The sequence below is a fragment of the Perca flavescens genome, chromosome 22 (assembly GCF_004354835.1).
Source record: "Perca flavescens isolate YP-PL-M2 chromosome 22, PFLA_1.0, whole genome shotgun sequence".
NCBI lineage: Eukaryota > Metazoa > Chordata > Actinopteri > Perciformes > Percidae > Perca > Perca flavescens.
The window spans coordinates 12,539,067-12,553,805 of NC_041352.1; the positions used below are offsets into that span (position 1 = coordinate 12,539,067).

Genomic DNA, 14,739 nt, shown 5'->3' on the forward strand with positions numbered 1-14,739 from the left:
CAAGCTAGAACATGTTTTGCAAATATATTCCAAATGTAACTGCTGACATTACATACTTTTCACATAACAGATGTTGTAGAAATTCAAGTGTTTTAATCACATTTAAGAACAATTTACATAATACCAATAGCTACAATTTAGACATCAGCATGATGCATTCTCTACAGCTAGTCAATCAAGTTGTTATTACATTGATATACTTTCAACTAATTTGGCTGTATGAGTCTTGGCAGGACAGGGATGCACCTGTGTCTGTGACAAGGACATCTAAGTTATCTTAAACTCTTTAGATAACATACAATCAGCAGCACTAGGAACATTTGAGCATTACAAACCTGGCTGGGTAATTCTTTTTGAAAGTACATCTTTTACTGAACATAACATCTTCACATGCTGTACATACACAGGAGCAGGGCATCCATCTTGCACTAGTCTAAAAGCATTCAAGGTTCTTCACTGATGCAAGACAGTAAAAACAGCTGATCCAGTTAATTACAGCGTTGAGGTGAGAGATGTGTATCGCAGGAGGTGACATGCTTCAGTCGAATGGTCTTTTTGCTTAGGAAGGTTTCTAGCTGCGTGAAAGGAAGTAACAAGGTAAAATGGCTCTGACATTTTCCATTTACATCAAGGAAAAGTGGTTTGGAAAAAGGACTTTTTTTGACTATTCGACTGCAGCCTTACTGCTGTCTCCTTCACACAAAGGCACTTAAAGAGACTGGCACTGAATGAGTTGGTCTCCTGATTGTTATGAAAACTCTTGTGTGAACCGCACGTGGAAGTCACTGATCTTCTGCAGCACAATCTTCAGCTTCTCAGTAGGAGGCAATATGGTCATCCTGGACACAACGGCAGGAAGAAGGATGTGAGTTATTGGCAATACTGGCACAGGTGTAGTGAATTACTTTCATAAATTGAATCCAAATGAGTTTCATGATCATTCTGCTATCATGACCTAAATTAATTCAAGAAGCATACTGCTAAAAACACACTTTACAACACTACAAAATTGTGCAGTAGGAGTACAAAGGAAACATCTTGTCAGGTTTAAATGACCAAAAAAAACAACATGGTCTTATATCTACTGATTATAGCACAGAATGCTTAGCAATAGGCTTTTTCCACCATGAAGTTAAGGAAGAACAGACAGTTTGACTCAGAACCGAACAGAGATGGTTTAGCTGTGCTAACCTAAAGTGGAAGGTTCCCTCTCTCTGGCCAAAGCCACTACCTGGCACCAGGCAGATACCCTCCTCCTCCAGCAACCTCATGCAGTAGAACATGTCTGGGACCTGGCCTTCCTCCTGTGGATGGACACCCACACAAACTTTTTTTTTTTTTTTTTTTTTTAAACACAGACGAGTAAATCGGGATGAGGCTTATTCTTGAGAGGTAGGAGTGTGTGTGTATATCAGACCTTTGCCTTGTTGATGGCCTTCTGCGGCAGAGCGATGCGGGGGAAGGTATACATGGCCCCCTGCACAGGGTTACAGGTGATGCCGGGTACCTCGTTGAAGATCTGCTCCGTCAGCCTGGCCTTCTCTGCTAAATCTGCTAACACCGCTGTCCTCTCCTGAAGGGAAAGCAAAAGTTTAAAAGGTTTATGTGTATATTCTTATGATTATCTTCAGCATCCTGTGGTTAACATATCCATGCTGGTAATAAAAATATTGTCTTGCTTTCATTTTATTACATTCTACAGTGGGTTTAACAGTTCTGTCAGTGTGATACTGTATATTACAACTTAAACCAAATCCGTGTCATACATACGCCAATTCATGAGATCAGTCTGATTAGAAAGTCATAGGGATGTTCAAAAATAGTCCCAAAAATGTCATAGTATGTCGGTAAAAAGTGGACGAAAACGTCATAGTAAAGTATGTTTAAAAAAGTCAAAGTATGTAAAATAACGTCACAAAAGAGTCAGAGTATGACAAAAAAACTCATAGTATGTTTTATGTATAGTAGGTTGAAAAAAAGGCATAGTATAGTATGTTGAAAAAAGTACTATGACTTTTTTTTTCCCCACACACTATACTATGACTTTTGACATAATATACTATGACTTTTATCCACATACTATACTAGGACTTTTTTTGACATACTATAACTATGACATAAGATACTATGATTCTTTTCGACACACCATACTATGACTTTTATCCACATACTATACTAGGACTCTTTTCAACATACTAAGACTAACTTTTTTCCCACATATTATACTGTGACTTTTATCCACATACTATACTATGATTCTTTGACACACCATACTATAACTTTTTTCCAAAATACTATGCTATGACTCTATTCAACATACTATGACTCTTTTCCACTTTTATTTTACATACTATGACTCTTTTCGACATACTATGACTTTTTTCAACTTTCGACATACTATAACTTTTCCCCACTTTTTTTTTTTTTTTTTTTTTTTTAGATATAGACTTTTTTGACATACTATGACTTTTTTTCAATATACTATGACTTTTTCCCCCAATTTCCCCCCCCATACTATGACTCTTTTCATCATACTATATTATGACTTTTTTTCCCCACATACTATAACTTTTTTCCCTCGATATACTATGACTTTTTTTTCGACATACTATACTATGACTCTTTTCAACACACCATACTATAACTTTTTTCCACATACTATAATATGACCTATTCCCCACTTTTTTCAACATACTATACTATGACTTTTTCCAACATGCTATACTATGACTTTTTTCACTTTTGATTACACTTTACTTGAAGGTATCTACATAAGAGTGACATGACACGGTCATGAACGTGTCATAAACATAAAGTCACAAACGTTTATGACATGATGCTTCTTTTAGTAAGTGTCATTCAGTTTTTGTCATGACAAGTTATGGTTAGTTTTGGGTAGGGGCACGGGACCACTGGTGTGAATAGAGAATGACACTAAAAGAAGCATGTGTATGTCGAAAAAGGTGGAAAAAAGTCATGGTATAGTATGTCGAAAAGACTCATAGTATAGTATGTGGGAAAAAAAAAAATTCATAAGAGTCATAGTATAGTAGGTCGAAAAAAGTGAGAAAAAAAAAGTCCTAGTATAGGATGTCGAAAAAAGTTATTAGTATAGTATGTTGAAAAAAAAATCATAGTATGATTTGTTAAAAAAAAAAAAAAAAAAAAGGCGGGTTCGATTCCCACTGCGATAAATCAACCGACGTGTCCCTGAGCAAGACACTTAATCCCTAGTTGCTCCAGAGGCATGTGACCTCTGACATACGGTATATAGCAATTGTAAGTCGCTTTGGATTTTTTTGGTTTGGTTTGGTTTATTTATGGATATAGAAAGTCAACAAGGGGATCCAAGGGATAACACGTAAAAACGAGAAACACTTTTTTCCAACATGGTCCCCGATGTAAGAGAACAGGACATACAACACATGCAAACACATACAGTCCTAAGGTTAAAACAATAAAAAAAAATAACACTACACATCAAAAAAACAGCTAAAACGCCATGACCTACCAAACAATAAATTTCCCTGTCCCCAATAAAAGCGTTAGCTAAATGACATGTAATGTAGTATGTCAAAGAGTCATAGTATAGTATGTGTGAAGTGGGGAAAAAGCCATAGTATAAGTATGTTGAAAAAAGTCAGAGGTCAAGTAGGCAAGGCTGTTGTCTATCACCTACTCTATTTGCTCCATTTATAGAGCCTTTGGCACAAGCAGTGTCAAAAGAAAAAAAAGGAGTTACAGTAAATGGTATGGAACATAAAATAGGACTTTTTGCTGATGACATCATAGCCTTCCTTGAACCAAATAAAACGTTTTTCAGACCTTCATAAACGTGTTGTAGGAGGGCTCATCAGGCTGCGGGGGGTTGACCACTAGGTCCAGGAGAGCCTGTCCGGGAACGGGGGGGCAAAGACGCACAGACACCAGTTTTGTAAGTTGAGCCTTCACTTCAGGGTCCATGTTAATCACTTCCATGTAGCCTCCACGGAATCCACACCTGACAAAAGCAAACCGAGGTAAGGAATAAGTCAAACAAGTATACTCTTAGTACAGGTTATGTACACGTCACCAATGGGAGCTTAGTTTGTAGCAGTAACACCTCCAAGTGTCTATATACAAATAAGTATACAAGATACACTGTATCTGTTTCTAGCTACTCACTCTCCCATGTAGCATTTGGAGGTAGAGTGGAAGGAGGCCATCTCCACTGTACTGGAGTATGCTGGTCCCATCTCAAACAACACCTTCTTAAAGGAGTGAAACTTACAGCCCTCTGCATACACATTATCCTGGTAGACCTGACATAGAAAAAACAGCTTATTAAAAAAACACATTATCCAAAAAGATTAAACTGAAATTTGCAATTAGTAGATCTTCAATAGTTTACTGAAAAGGGGTAATGAAGAGCAAATATGCTCATGAAAAATTTACTGTATTTAACTTCTGTAGTAATGAATTCATTGAGAATAGGTTACCATGTTCATAAATAAATGAATAAATTAAATATTTTTGAAATCTGTTTTCAATTTGAAGGGTATTGAGTCATCAACAAGGATGATAGATACGTAAAGTTTTGTCTTTACTTTTTCCAATGTGTATGATCATTTTCAAAGCTGTAGTTAGTGGTGGTGCTGTACCGGACGGCATTATGTTGAGGTGTTTTGTCAACCACTGTTCAGTGTAAATGCATCAGATAACTAGCAGAACATTAATTTTTACGCTGCTCTGTGTGTTGCTTGAAACTTTGAAGGTTCTTATAATTGTGGTCACATCCCAAACAGTGATGCGAAAGAAGGCGGTCAGCTTTTTAAAAAAAAATTTTTTGCTCTTAAATACAGAAGAAACTAGGAGTGAAATGACATTGGTGTATTACTTCATCAGCCATGAGGAAGAGATGCTCCTCTTTAGCAAATTGGATCACATCTTCGATGCACTGTCTGCTCTGGACCTGACCTATCACACAGGGCAAACGGATGTTTAGGATGTAAGTCGGACATATACGCACACACTGACAAAATGACAATTCTAGCATTTAAAAACCCACAAAAACTGCTATCACCGCACATACCAGTGGGGTTTCCGGGGTTGATGATGCAGAGGACGCGGGGATTGCAGTGCTGCCTGGCTGCATCGATGGCTCTCTTGAGCTCTGCGACATCCAGACTCCAACACTTGTCCTCGTCCAGATAGTAACTGATCTGCACAGCACCCAGGTCTGCCAAGGCGGCCGAGTACAGAGGGTACTGGGGGATGGAGATCATCACTCCTGTCCGGTCACGGCCCTCGCCACAAACCAGCAACTTCAGCATGGTCTGGGATTAGGAGGTGTAGGGAGGAAGTTGATAGGAAAGGAGATGAGGGGAAGAGAGAAAGGATGAAAAGTTGAGGTGGTAGTAGTAATGGAGGACAACATATGGAAGAACATACAGTATATTGACTGGCAGGATGTTCCTTTCAGTGTGGGAAAGGCATCTACAGCAGAGATCCAGAGTGCGACCCAACATTTTCATTGGTCTGTCTGTGTGCATGTGTAGAGTTGGGTCCAGACAGGAGGCTGAAGCGCCCCAAAGCACTGCTGACAGAGAGCTCTACGTGCAATTAGAAAACTACAGAGGAACGATTCACTTGCTAACCGCCGTGGAATAATTGCAATTCTGCCGTGAACAGCCAGACTACTCCTCGCCCCAGAATTTATTTTGTGGCACTTTGCGGCCCTTAACACCTCCTAAACCATTGCCCAGCTCGATCTGCTCTGTGCAACGTGCCGGGGCGCCATAAAAAAAATAAAATAAAATACATGTCACAAGCATTGGCTAGGGTGGCCATGGTCAGCTGCACTCAGTGGAATCAATCTCCAATGGTTTAAGCAGAAATAAGACATGCACAACATTTAAAATAGTAATCATTATCCAGATATTAATATGATACAAAAGATGTATTTTCTATTCTAGATTAAACTGATGTAAAGTGGTTAGACATGCTGTCCACAACAGAAACACAAGAGGATGCCACTAAAGTTGTGAACGCTTTATTTATTATTGAAACAGAGTTAGCACAGCCTTTCAGCTGAAGTTGAGATGTGATTTTGAAAGGAATGCTTGTAAGATAAGTACACTGTATCTAACCTGGTAGCATTATGTACATATATAACAAGCACAAATATGGTGATAAAATATGAGCTATTATAATCTATCCATCCATCCATCCATCTTCGTCCGCTTATCCGGTGTCGGGTCGCAGGGGGAGCAGCTCCAGCAGGAGACCCCAAACTTCCCTTTCCCGAGCCACATTAACCAGCTCCGACTGGGGGATCCCGAGGCGTTCCCAGGCCAGGTTGGAGATATAATCCCTCCACCTAGTCCTGGGTCTTCCCTGAGGCCTCCTCCCAGCTGGACGTGCCTGGAACACCTCCCTAGGGAGGCGCCCAGGGGGCATCCTTACCAGATGCCCGAACCACCTCAACTGGCTCCTTTCGACGCAAAGGAGCAGCGGCTCTACTCCGAGCTCCTCACGGATGACTGAGCTTCTCACCCTATCTCTAAGGGAGACGCCAGCCACCCTCCTGAGGAAACCCATTTTGGCCGTTTGTACCCTGGATCTTGTTCTTTCGGTCATGACCCAGCCTTCATGACCATAGGTGAGGGTAGGAACGAAAACTGACCGGTAGATCGAGAGCTTTGCCTTCTGGCTCAGCTCTCTTTTCGTCACAACGGTGCGATAGATTGAATGAAATACCGCACCCGCTGCGCCGATTCTCCGACCAATCTCCCGCTCCATTGTCCCCTCACTCGCGAACACAACCCCAAGGTACTTGAACTCCTTCACTTGGGGTAAGGACTCATTCCCTACCTGGAGAAGGCATTCCATCGGTTTCCCGCTGAGAACCATGGCCTCAGATTTAGAGGTGCTGATCCTCATCCCAACCGCATCACACTCGGTTGCGAACCGATCCAGTGAGTGCTGAAGGTCGCAGGCCGATGATGCCATCAGGACCACATCATCTGCAAAGAGCAGCGATGAGATCCCCAGCCCACCAAACTGCAACCCCTCCCCACCCCGACTACGCCTTGATATCCTGTCCATAAATATGACAAACAGGATTGGTGACAAAGCGCAGCCCTGGCGGAGACCAACCCTCACCTGAAACGAGTCCGACTTACTACCGAGAACCCGGACACAGCTCTCACTTTGGTCATACAGAGATTGGATGGTTCTGAGTAGAGACCCCCTGACCCCATACTCCCGCAGCACCTCCCACAGTATCTCCCGGGGGACCCGGTCATACGCCTTCTCCAAATCCACAAAACACATGTAGACCGGTTGGGCATACTCCCAGGCTTATAATCTAATAACACTTAAAATGTATTATTGCTGCACCCAAAAGCCGCGGTGAAAAATCTTTGGTGCATCTAAATGAAAAAGAATCAGTCTGGAGCCCTGTACAATATTTAATAAAGCAGGTAGATGTATAACCAATCAGGTCTGGTGATTTTGCACCTAGACAGTTACATAATACAATACTGACAATATTGCTGGAGATGGGCAGATCTACTTAAGGACAGCAGAATAAACAAACACACCTACACTGAGGGACAAAATGTCACAATAACACTGCAGGCAGGCAACAATAGATATCTTGTAGTTATATAGTTGTGCATCTTAAGGTCATTCAGCAGCCTGATTAAGTTGCATGAAACAAGAGAAAGCTGTATTGACAGTGACAAAGGTCTGTGGGTGGAGTAAAGTCATAGATGTGCAAAGTACAGCTGAGTATATAATTAACAGAAGTTGAACAAAGAACAGATTCATTGGCCAATTATACCAAAACTATGTCACTGTCTAATGTGCTGGAACTCGAGGTCTGACTCTGGAGAAGAGACTATTTAAAAAGTTTAACCCCATACCACAATGGCATCACTGGCTCCAGTGGAGAGGTAGATGTTGTCAGGGTTGGAGGGGATTCCACCATCTCTCTTCTCTATGTAGCGCGCCACATCCTGACGGACGCACTCAATGCCCTGGCTAGCACTGTAGGCGCCTAGAACACATGAAAATGAACTTTGATTCAAACAAAACACACTTCATTTATCAGTTGATGCCCTGTTTCAATAGTGCACAGAATGCCCAAATAAATGATTAATGAATAGACAAATGGAGGTGGATGCTGGGGACGTGTGTGTTGGTAGGAGGGGGTATAAATGTGGTTGGTGGAGCGAGGGGGAGATGACTGACCTATACTGTGGCCACCACAGGCCTCGAGAATACGCCGCGCTCTTTGCTTGGCATCCTCTGGAAACTTGTTGTCTTCCAGGAGTTCAGGGTAAGAACACAGAGCCAAGACCTGAGGAAGGAGGAGAAGAAAAAAAAAGATCTAACAGGCACCATGGTACATTCAGTACGTATAGATATAATAAGTCCCACTTCACATGGAACAATGCATGCTACCTGATTATTAAATACAAACACTCAAAACGGTAGAAAGTTGTCCTACTTGTCTGAGAAATGAGATTGGTTTCTGACCCATGGCATGGGCATCGCCTATGTTAGCCTTGATGACTTCTGTGAAAGGTTTCTTGACTCCCTAGGACAAAAACAGAAAACTGGTCAGGTGAATCTTTGAACAGAAATTAAAAGGAACAAGTCTTGATCCTACATGTAGCAACAGCTCCTCAACAACTGGTGCGTGTGAACACACCAGTTGTAACAAGGAGTACTGTAAGTGGGAGACACACGAGTCGAGAACAGTTGAAACTTCTCTCTACAGTGAGAAGTTAGTTAGGCTTCTCCCCACACCCCCATATGTCCCTCTTTCTCCCTTTTGCCATCTTTATATAATAAAGAAAACTACTATTATTCAAACGTGCTATAACATCTTGACTGTGCAGTTGTGAATTGGAGTAACAGAGAAAAAAAGAGAGAAATTCTGCATGTATGCATTTTTGCATCGCCCAGTGTTTCCTCTATGTTGATTTGACCGTGGCGGCCCCCGCACGGAAACATTTCTGCCCTCCACGGTATCAGAAATAGGGCTGCATTGTTAGAGTACATGTCGGAGAACGTTTCTATTTTAGGTGCATTATTTACATGCTGAAGTAGTTACACTGTATTAAGATAATGTAATTAATAGTGGGTTTATTGTTATTTGCTACAGAATGCTTAGCCTATATGTCAAGATCAAAGTTGGCATATATGGTAACTCAAAAAATACAGTTCTATCACAACTGAAAATATGCCTCATTGTGTGTGTGAACAGAGGTGAATACATATATTGTGTTTCATGGGGGTGTTCGGACCTGCCCCCACTGCTAAAATAAATCCTAAAAAGAAACACTGCCGCCGGTCTACATTACTAACCTAACAAATTAGACATTCCCTAACCCTAACAGCTGCGTTTCAAATCGCAAATGTTATCACGATAAGGAACTTTTTGCATTTGTAGAGCCTCAAATTGTCCCTTACAGGACTTATGTTGTCGGAAAATAATATCTTCCAGACACAGATAGTTAATAACTACATCACATCTGTGTACACCACCTGATGGCTCACATGTAAATAAACCAAAGACAATTATATTCATTTCACACATGCACCTCATCTCAGTAGCACCCTTTTGTTTTGCAAAGGCCCTGGCAAAAGGCTCTGGTTTGGCATGCGGAGCAGGAAGTGCTGGCCTGGGCAGAGAGGACGCTGCTGCTGCTGGGGCTCACGGAGACACAGCCCTCTTCCGTTTCTTGTCATGAATTTCTAGAAGAATTGCTGACTTAATCCAATCGCGTGACAAGCTTGAGTCCTTTTCTATTACATTGCTCTTCTCAACTCACTAGTCATCTTTATGGATTTAGAAAGGCTTTCATCTCTTCAGCCTAATTGGACCGGCAAACTCTGGTTTGGTGCCTGTATGTCTGTTTTTCTGGTCACAACATGCTGCACCTGTTGCGGTTTATCACATGAGGTAATGTGACAATAGATGTCCCTGGTTACTTTTAACCAGGGATGAGCATTGATAATTCTGGGCTTTTGTGACCAATAGTCAATAGTCATTACATTTCACTGCATACTACGGTTGGGTATAGTTTGGATTTTTACGATTCCGAACCGGTACTTTTAACATGATTCCAATTACTAAACAGATTCTTGAAAAACTGGCGATCACGTGCAGATGAATGGTTAATATGCTTTTACATCAGTTTTGGTGAGCCCAGAGGGAAAATACGGCATTTTAAAAGTAGCCTACATTTACTGTAGCTAGCCAACGGTAGGCTACAGAGAAAGTGTGATATTTTTATGTCCGTTTCGGAGAGGCAGAAGGAAAATATTTCAGTCGACACATTAAGTGGAACCAAAATGAGGAACCGAAATTTGCGTTCTAATCCGGTCCGATTCCTACCAGTGGTGTAGGAACCGGTTCCATAGTGGAACCGGGTTTCGGTACCCAACCCTACTGTATACCGATGTGAAATACAGTGGAATTACAATGTCCTAAAAAAACAAAACTAAAAATGTCCAAAGAAATTCACAATTGACATATTGTGACGTAAACACTATTGCAGAGCACATTATATTGTCATAATGGATTTGCATATCGTGCCAGACTGTTGTGGTTCTTTCTTGATCTGAACTTTGTTTTGTGCAAGCAGGTAAATATGATGTTATCATCTTTGCTGGGGAGTGAAAACATGTCATGGGGGTTATCAAACTGACGCCTCATTTGATCCAGTCAAACCAACAGAAAGCTAAAATCAGTAAGAACTGCTCTCACCAATATAGGAAACTTTATATTTTCCAGCCAGCCATTCCTAACTTTGTCTATCGAGTCACTCCAGAGAGGTTGGGACAGCAAAAACAAATTACAATGCAATAGGATTTTCTACATTATAACATACCAGGCAAAAGGCATCCAAGGGCACAGGTATAACTGTATCAATATTAACATTTCCGTGTCCTTGCATAACAGAAAGAGCAAGGCCTACACGGTTCTTTGGGTTAGCGTTAAGTCAGATACAAGCTTGTTTGAAATCTAAGTAACTGGACGCAGCACGTTTCCTTTTCAGTCCCCGTCCCTGCCTTGTCCTCGAGCAACAAAGAGGCTGCTGTTCTCTGGGAATGAGAGAAGCCAGTCGGTTCACCCGCTCAGCGCTGCGTTCTGCTGCGCACTCAGCACCAGGCACGGATTACACAAGCCAGACCACCCCGCCAGGCCAAGAAACCCTCTAGGTCACCAGGCTGAAAAGAGCCTGACCTGAATTCACATTTCACTTAGTCTTATGATATAGTGTCAAACTCGCATCCCTCCAACAATGTTCAGTCAAGCTCGAATAATGTGAACTGTACTAATTCAAAATGTAGCTGAGGCAGATTGATGAATAACCACTGCGGCTTTGCGCAATAGTATTTTTAACAAGATGCAAATACAGATGAAAGTAACCCTCCCGATACCACAGTTAAAATGAATTACTTTCTCTGATCTCTTGGTCTATGGTCGCTGATAATGTAGACTTGCCAGCAGTTTAGATCCAAAGCCTGAAAAAGCTTACTGCAGTGCAGGCACTGTCATGCCAGATGTCTGGGCAAGGATTTATAAGAGTCATCATCACACCAGCGCATGCATGCAAAAAGACACACAAACTTGTATAAACCTGCTGAGCCATCAGGAAAAGTGTTCCAGTCAGAGATCTGACAGGAAGCACACCCGCAGATGACTAGGCTACTGCAGTAATTAAACTGCCCTTCTGACCACCCAGAAAACTCCTGGAATTCACATTGCAGATTGAAGTCATTCTTAAAAAAAAGGAAGATGTGTTCCGAGTTTTGCCGACCGGATACGGCAAAAGTTTAAGCTATCAACTAGCTCTGCTACATTCTTCGTTGCTCTGCCTGGTTGTAGCGCTATCCTATTGCGTGCAGAGAGGAATTTGAACAGTTTATCCCTCCCCTTGGATTGACCCCTGTCAATCTTGATGTGGGTCTGGCTTGTCAGGCTATAAACCGGTATAATTCATAAGCAAACATTTTATGGTGCTGCAGCAAATAATTCTAGTTATTCCAGGCAAACATTGAGCATAGGGTCTGTTTTTGTTCTTTTTTTTTTTTTTTTTTTTTTAAGTAGCAGAACAAATGGATTCCCAAGAACTCAGGCACTTTCAACAGAACTGGGGCTGCTTGTACTAAACCTCCTTGCAGAGAAATGCCTGTGACACTGCTGGGCCTCACAGCTGCAGCTCTGTCCAATGAACTCTTTCCCCGTTGGGAAGGAGGGAGGTAAGCAAACCCAGAGAAACAAAAGAGGAGGATAGAGAATGTACCCTCTCATCTTACATAATAACTCTCCACGACATACACATCCTCTCAGGCTAGAGTAAGCAGTCAGAACTTTGTGTCTCTGCAAAGAGATTGCATTACAGCCTTTTAAAGACTCACTGTTCAACATTCTTGCCCTTCCTAAGGAAAGCTTGGTGGATCCATGTTACCACAGCAGAGTGTAATAGGAGTTGAGCAGTGCTGCACAGAACTAACGCCCACCACTGATGTCATGCAGGGGCTTTTGAAAGTCAACCTACTACCTACATCCTGCCTCCACTCTCTGTCAGTCAGCAAACACTGTCCAAGGCAAGCATGTTATTGATCAGGGCTACCTATATTTCCCTTTTCTGTTTTTTTCACATCTTAAGGAAACAGAGCAGGGAAATAACTTTTCTTTCCAACTGTCCACAGTAGCTGGATGTGTGCCAAAATAAACCTGAGGCACTTTTAATGTTTTTGGAGCTGCAGTTTATTGTCAAAGTCAAATTCCAGCTGTGGAAGTGGTTCAATTTGCATTATCATCCATCAATCCTCTGTTACACACACACATAGGCCTACTCATTTGATGATTTTCTTTGATTTACTATATATTCGCTTTTACCGTTATGAATAAAAAAAAAAAAAATTGTCACTGATATCATGATTTAAATAAATAAAACAGCTTTTCAAAACCTCACCCAACTCCCTACTGTGTCATAATACACTAGCCAAATGTCTCTCTTTCTCTCGCGTTTTTCTCTTTTTCTTCGTGCATTATCAAACTTAACTCCGGTCAGCGTGCACCAAGGCGTGCATATGTTGCACCCCCCACACTTAATTGGCTTTACCTCTTTCAGCTCCTTCTCTAACTGCCCAGCCCGCTGGACTATAGCACCACGGACCGCGTACTCGACCCGCCTCACATTGGGGTTCATGTTGTCCAAAGTAAGCACCTTGCCCCTGCACGGGACCCCGTTCGCTGCCTGCTGGGACATGTTTGTTATGTCACGCGCACTCCGTCAGACTGGACTGACTATCTGAAACATAAAAGAAGATTTAAAAATGTTAAGAATTAACCTTAACTAACCTTATACATACATGAGCAGGTAAAGTATCAGCTGCTGTTACCAGTTATTCAGCAGGAACAACGGAGTAAAAGTCAGCCCGGCTCGAGCGCTTACTCGAGCTCCTCTGAGGTCCGGCAGTTGAGCCTCTCAGCGTTCATATTCCCACCCGACCGCCACGCCTTCGCTCGCCTCTTCTCGTGGTTGGCTGTATTTCTTCACTGACTTCGCATGTGACTCCTTATCAGCCTCAGCGTGCCAAATGACGCCTTTACGTGCTGTCGGATAAACGGTTATCTCAAGGGCCCTTCGTGTTCGCGTACGTACAGCAATGGGACAGATAAACTTTAGGAGGCAAATTTTAGGAATGACAGATTAGCATACTTGAGTAATGAGATCCAGTTGTCACTGCAAAATAGATGAAACGGCCTATTCTATTAGTGTTTTGCAGTCGTGTTGAGTAAGTAAGGTTTTGCAGTCTGTTGAGTAAGTAGTAAGTATTGCAAAGTACTTCAGTAAAAGTAAAAGTACTAATACAACAATTTAAAAACACTGCTGCATTCAAAAATTATACCACATAGATTTTTTGTTGTCACTTGAAAGCATCCAAAAACACAACATGGTAGCCTATAATGTTAACTAGTCAAACTGATTTGTACAAACATGAACACTGCTGGAGCTTTACATTTAGAGCTCTGTGACAGTCACTGTGACATAAGGGTGTGTATATTACAACACTGCTTGGGTGTGTTGCCTTGGTCTTTGAAGGAATAATGGAGCAGCATATTTTGTCAGGGATCCTTTAATCTATCATGTGCCCTGCATTTAAAACAAGGAGATTGTAGACAAAAAACAATCCTTAGATTGCAATGGTTAAAGTGCATCTCCCCCGCCCCCCCTCCCCCATTAGCCACTAGTTAGGAGTGCAGAGAGACAAGAGAGCAGGATTTTAATGAAGAATGATACGGTTAAGCAAAAATCTTCCTTTGCTTGTCTTTTGTTTGGCCAAGAGAAGGAGAGCCACAGAATTAGCAATCTGTGTAGGAGAAGGACAGAGTGTGAGACAGATAAACCCCCCAGATGTCTTGGAAAGGGCTTGGGAAAGACATTTGATATCCCAAACTAAAACAGTTCACCTACAAGCATGTGATGTCCCAGCCAACGTCATGTGTCATGCACATGCACATGCAGTGTGTAATATCGCAGCATCACACGGCGGTGTCTCTTGCATTAAGCCTATACCTAATTTAAAAAAAGTCAAATCAACAATCACATAATATATAATACAGCTCTTTCTTAGTCACTCAGTAGCCTTGGCTCACAGTGCAAACATGTCTAAACAAAAGCAGGTTTCATCATCCACGTCCTGGATGGTGTTGAAGAAATAGTTTGG

General features: G+C 41.8%; 1 protein-coding gene across 1 annotated transcript; it reads right to left on the reverse strand.

Moving 5' to 3' along the window:
- Positions 1–71: 71 nt before the first annotated feature.
- Positions 72–13,547, reverse strand: si:ch211-217a12.1 (alanine aminotransferase 2-like). The gene is made up of 12 exons (XM_028569032.1): positions 13,411–13,547; positions 13,131–13,319; positions 8,495–8,584; positions 8,236–8,344; positions 7,908–8,041; positions 5,072–5,315; positions 4,877–4,956; positions 4,165–4,301; positions 3,826–4,000; positions 1,418–1,573; positions 1,192–1,304; positions 72–839 (listed from the first exon to the last, which is right to left on the reverse strand). The coding sequence occupies exons 2-12, from the start codon at positions 13,275–13,277 to the stop codon at positions 749–751; spliced, it is 1,476 nt and encodes a 491-aa protein (XP_028424833.1). The 5' UTR covers positions 13,278–13,319; positions 13,411–13,547; the 3' UTR covers positions 72–748.
- Positions 13,548–14,739: the final 1,192 nt, after the last annotated feature.

Bases quoted from the DNA above. Each gene is read 5' to 3' on its own strand.
- si:ch211-217a12.1 (XM_028569032.1), bottom strand. From the start codon at position 13,277: ATGTCCCAGCAGGCAGCGAACGGGGTCCCGTGCAGGGGCAAGGTGCTT. The intron at 8,585-13,130 runs GTAAAGCCAATT...TTTTTGTCCTAG, and splicing joins TAGAGAAGGAGCTGAAAGAG to GGAGTCAAGAAACCTTTCAC. The intron at 8,345-8,494 runs GTAGGACAACTT...CTCCTTCCTCAG, and splicing joins CAATCTCATTTCTCAGACAA to GTCTTGGCTCTGTGTTCTTA.